The sequence below is a fragment of the Euprymna scolopes genome, unplaced genomic scaffold (genome assembly GCF_053919585.1).
Source record: "Euprymna scolopes isolate OS-2025 unplaced genomic scaffold, ASM5391958v1 sca6, whole genome shotgun sequence".
Classification (NCBI taxonomy): Eukaryota; Metazoa; Mollusca; class Cephalopoda; order Sepiida; family Sepiolidae; genus Euprymna; species Euprymna scolopes.
This window is the reverse complement of record NW_027633657.1, coordinates 153,119-157,987: the sequence shown is the minus strand read 5'-3', so window position 1 is coordinate 157,987 and position 4,869 is coordinate 153,119. Positions and strand designations below refer to the sequence as shown.

The 4,869-nt window shown below is 40.1% G+C and overlaps 1 protein-coding gene across 1 annotated transcript; it reads left to right on the top strand.

Moving 5' to 3' along the window:
- Window positions 1–478: 478 nt before the first annotated feature.
- On the top strand, window positions 479–4,018 carry LOC145275118 (uncharacterized). Its single transcript, XM_080127610.1, has 2 exons — window positions 479–1,927; window positions 2,045–4,018. The coding sequence occupies exons 1-2, from the start codon at window positions 479–481 to the stop codon at window positions 4,016–4,018; spliced, it is 3,423 nt and encodes a 1,140-aa protein (XP_079983736.1).
- Window positions 4,019–4,869: the final 851 nt, after the last annotated feature.

Here is a 4,869-nt window from a genome sequence, read left to right as displayed (position 1 = left end):
ATTGGGACACCGTCTTGGTAGTTCCTTTGTTTTTTCTTTCTCAATCAATTATTGTATTGATAAAGAATTATTACGGGACCACAAGGACTAATACCTGAGGTCGCAACCGACGGCATCTGTTGCAAGAGGTAAGACGTTCTTTTTCTCTTTCTCTCTCAGCCAGTTGTCATTGATGTGTTAGGATAAATTTCTTAGCCTCAGACCTTGGTCCTTGATTATACCTTTTTTATAGCATCCTATTAAGAATTCGCTATACATTGCAACATATACTGTTTTTTATATTAAAATGAATTCCTTACAAGTTGAACAATCATCACGGTCATCCTTATTGGAAGATCAGAGAGTCACTCGTACGATGATAGACTTAACACTAGAAAATCTTAGTGGACTTGAACCTCTTGAGAGAGATGTATTAGAACTTCATAAACGAGACATTCTCCAGTGGCTCCAAGAGTTATTGCATATTGACAAGAAAATAATGAAGGAGACACCATCGATTGAGATGAGGAGCTGTTTGACAGACAGTTTCACTTACAAAACCAGGGTGAATAAATCATTGTCGCAGTTAGATGCTTCCTTACCGGTTCCAGAGATCCATTCCCCTTTACTAACCTCAACTCCTCCCACTCTACCTTCCCCAGCTCAATCTGGCATTGAATTAGCGAAGCCTAAAATAACATGTCCAACATTTACTGGCGTTGATAAAACCAATAAATTTGCCCTGCGGGATTTCCTAACCCGTTTTGAGTTTTGCACATCTGGAGTGAGCTCAAAGAAGGAAAAACTCATATGCCTTAAGGCACATGTGATAGGTCGGCCATTTCATCTGATCCATCACCTGTCAGAAAATGACCATAATTATGATGTGGCCATAAATATTTTAAAAGAGGAATACTGGGACAGAGAAGCCATTAGGGAAGAAATTTTTAAAAGAATAGTGCAGTCTACACCTAAGGTGGACAAGTCTTACGAACAACTAAAGGAATATCATTCCCAGGTTCAGTATGAACTTGGTGAGTTAGATTCAGACTATGGTTATGATTTTTTAGTTGAGGACTCCGGAAGTGGATGTCTGGTGGCTCATATCCTATTTGATAAGATCCCTGATGAGATAAAGGCAGAGCTCATTAGAGGCTCTAGCACACCATATCCTGGCTTGAACTGCATACTGCAGTATAGTCACGAAGTTATTAAAGCATTACTCCGGATTAAACCTATTTCAACTCCTAAAACAGAACTGATTCCACGGTTTAAGCCAAGGTCAAATGCTGTTTGGACGAGAAGCCCACCTAAAAATTCTGCATTACAAAGTTTTCACGCAGACCTAGACTTGGAAGATAAGATTCCTTATTGCAATTTTTGTGCAAGAAATGGACACACTAGTTCTCAGTGTACTACCTATCCCTCATACAATGAGCGCCTGCAACGCTGTAGGCAACTTGGATTATGTGAGTTCTGCACAGTTGCCAGCCATGATCAGAAAGCCTGTCCAGGAGTCAAGGGATTTAGATTCCCTTGCAGGTATTGTAAGTCTCGGAGGCATTATGCTTCTATGTGTCCTCAATTTGTACTAGAGGAAACAGAAATAAATACTAGCATAAGTACAAAACTTGGGGACATTCAAAACCTACTGCCAATGGTCAACATCACAATTAAAAGGGGAGCCTCCTCAGTTTCTCTGAATTGCCTTATTGATTCAGGCAGTCAGAGGTCATATTTCTCTGAAAGGGTTCTTCAGCACCTGAAGTGCGATCCAGACTCATGGGAGGAGGTGGCCATGGACGTTGTGACCTTTGTGGGGAGAAAACGTCGCATTTTCAAGCAGTTAACAGCAGTTGTAGAGGTCTTGCCAGGAGTAGCCCCCCAACTACCTATTCTAATTGATTGCGAATTGAATCTGTCTCACAAAGTACCAGACCTTCCTCTGGTTTGGGAAAACCTAAGAAAACTGAATTATACCTTTGCTGCAGAGATAGAGAGTGGCAGTGTACAATTGTGGGGTCTCATGGGAATTGATTTGATTCAATATATGCGTCCCATGAAGATAACACGATGCATGAATGGTGCGGCTTGGCAGACATCCGCTGGCATCATCCCCATAGGAAATACAAAACATTTTTTGCATGAGAACCAAATCAGTAAGATTGCTATAACTCCGGGAGCCTTGAGCTATGAAATTGACAGGCAGTACTATTGTAACGATTCTTTGGTTAATAGTATTGTGAATCCTGTTCCGACCTATGTGGATCCATTTGCCGACATTTTTGAAGGAAGCACTGTGGATCGGGGCTTGGAATGGATGTTTAGTCTAGAATCCTTGGGACTGCCTGACATAGAATCGGTTTCTGACTATGACAATCAAAAGATGGAAGAATTCATGCAAAACATAGTTTATAAAGATGGTCATTATTTGGTTAAATTGCCTTGGCATAAGGACAAGTTATCTCAGGTTCAATCTAACCATCATATAGCACTTAAGGTGCTGGACAGAGTAGTATTCAATTTAAAGAAGAAGGACTTATATGAGGAGTATATTAAGGTTTTTGAAGACCAAGAAAGAGAAGGGATAATTGAACCCCTAGAATGCTCCCCTCAGGAATACAAGCATTATGTGTGGGTTCCACATAGACCTGTGTTCAAAGACGAGCATACAACTACAACTAAAATTCGACCAGTTTTTAACTGTTCTTTTAAAACTGAGAACTCTGTCTCTCTAAATGATGCTGCTTATCCTGGGATCAACTTAACAGGGGACATGCTTGATTTAACTCTGCTTTTCCGAACAAATAGGTATGTATTTTTAGCAGACATTAAGAAGGCATTCTTGATGATTCGATTATCTAGTGAATCTGATAAGAATAAATTTGGTTTCTTTCTGCGAAAAAATAATAAGCTAATGTGTTATCGTTACACAACAATCTTATTTGGGTTTAGTGCAAGCCCATTCATCTTGAATTGCATACTAAAATTTCATGCTAGGCGTTATCCTTTGGATGATTGCACTGGGATGTTACAGTCTAATTTTTATGTAGATAATCTGATTAAAACAAGCAATTCCTTGGATGAGTTAATAGGCTTGTATACACGAGCAGTAGAAAGATTGCAAGAAGGAGGATTCATACTCCAATCTTGCAATTCTAATCATACAGAATTACACGATTTAATGAGGAGAGATGGTACTCTTGTGAGTCACAGCTGTCCTTGGGAGAAGGTATTAGGTTATCGTTACGATCCTCTTACTGATACCATCAATATTGCTTCCTATAATTGTAACCCTGAGGCAGCAACTAAAAGGCATATACTGTCTGAAGCATCAAGGATATTCGATCCACTCTCATTATGTTTGCCGGTATCTATACAGGCACGTACTCTTGTTAGTGAGTTGTGGAAATTAGGTTTTGAGTGGGATGAAATTGTGCCAAGTGAACTTCAATCCAAATGGGCAGTCATCGCTCATGAATTGTCAGAACTTGGTTCTGTTACCTTCCCTAGAAAAACCCTTGACGAAGGGAGGGAAGCTGAATTATTTCTGTTTTGTGATGCATCCAAAAGGGCATATGGATTTGCAGCATATGCAGTCCAGGGGAAGGTTTCATCTCTGGTTTTTTCCAAGGCAAAGGTGGCGCCTCTTAAATCGAAGAGTTTACCAACATTGGAGCTTTTATGTGCCTTCTTGGCCATCAAGTGCCTTCCGACTTTGTTGAAGGCCTATTCTAATGTAAGTTTCAAAAAGGTATTTCTTGCAGTTGATTCACAAATAGTATTATCCTGGTTGGTCACAAGGCGGACTAATAGCAAGAATGTTTTTGCCATGAATAGATTGAAGGACATTAGTCAATGGGAGGCTGAATTGATGTCTAAATTTGGTGTGGCCATTCAGTTTAAATATGTGCCTACTGCACAGAATCCCGCTGACCTTATCACCAGGGGTATTCCTACCTCTAAACTGAGGGCCAATTTGGAATATTGGGTTTCTGGACCGTCTTGGCTAAGAGACCAACCGATTTCTTGGCCTTAAAATCCTTTGAGTTGTTTGAGCCCAGAAAGCAAAAAGATTGTATCTTCGATGGTTTGTGCTGTTTCGCACAGCCAGGAGGAGCCAGTTGTGCAATATGATAGATATTCTTCATTGTCTAAACTATTAAATGTCACCACATGTGTATTCAAGTTTATTAATAGGTTGAGGAAAAGAGACTCCGACTTTGGTAAGATGGCTCGGACACACTTGATTAAAGTAATGCAGAAACAATCCTTCTGTGAGGAATTAGAATACTTACAAAATCCTTCAGGTAGGTCAATACCACCGAGAGTGGGAAGTCTAAACCTTTTTTTGGATAAGGAAGGATTAATTCGATCCAAGGGAAGAATTGGGAAGGTCTCTGTATATGAATACGAAATAGTTAATCCCTTGCTTATTGCTAAGGATCACCATCTTACTAATCTCATAATATTGGACTGTCACCACCAGTGTAAGCATCTGGGTGTTCCTGCTACCTTGAATAAGGTCAGGTTATCTGGGTACTGGATACCCCAGGGTAGGCAGGCGGTAAAGAGAATTTTATCAGGATGCTCCTTGTGCCAGAAATTTAACTCTATTCCATTTACCTACCCCGAAATGACTGATTTACCTAAACATCGGGTGAATATGATAAGACCATTTTTGCACACAGGAGTAGACTATACGGGTCATCTGTGGGTTCTGAGAGGTGGGGAGAGGGTGAAGATGTATATCCTGGTCTTTACTTGTTTGGAGGTACGGTCAGTTCATCTAGAACTGATTGAGGATATATCTGTTCACTCATTCCTAATGGCCTTGATTCGATTTTCAAATATTTATGGGATTCCTTCGCATATTTATAGTGACAATGC

Coding starts and splice junctions, on each gene's coding strand:
- LOC145275118 (XM_080127610.1), top strand. CDS start 479: ATGAAGGAGACACCATCGATTGAGATGAGGAGCTGTTTGACAGACAGT. Junction 1,928..2,044: donor AAGTACCAGACCTTCCTCTG/GTTTGGGAAAAC, acceptor CGTCCCATGAAG/ATAACACGATGCATGAATGG.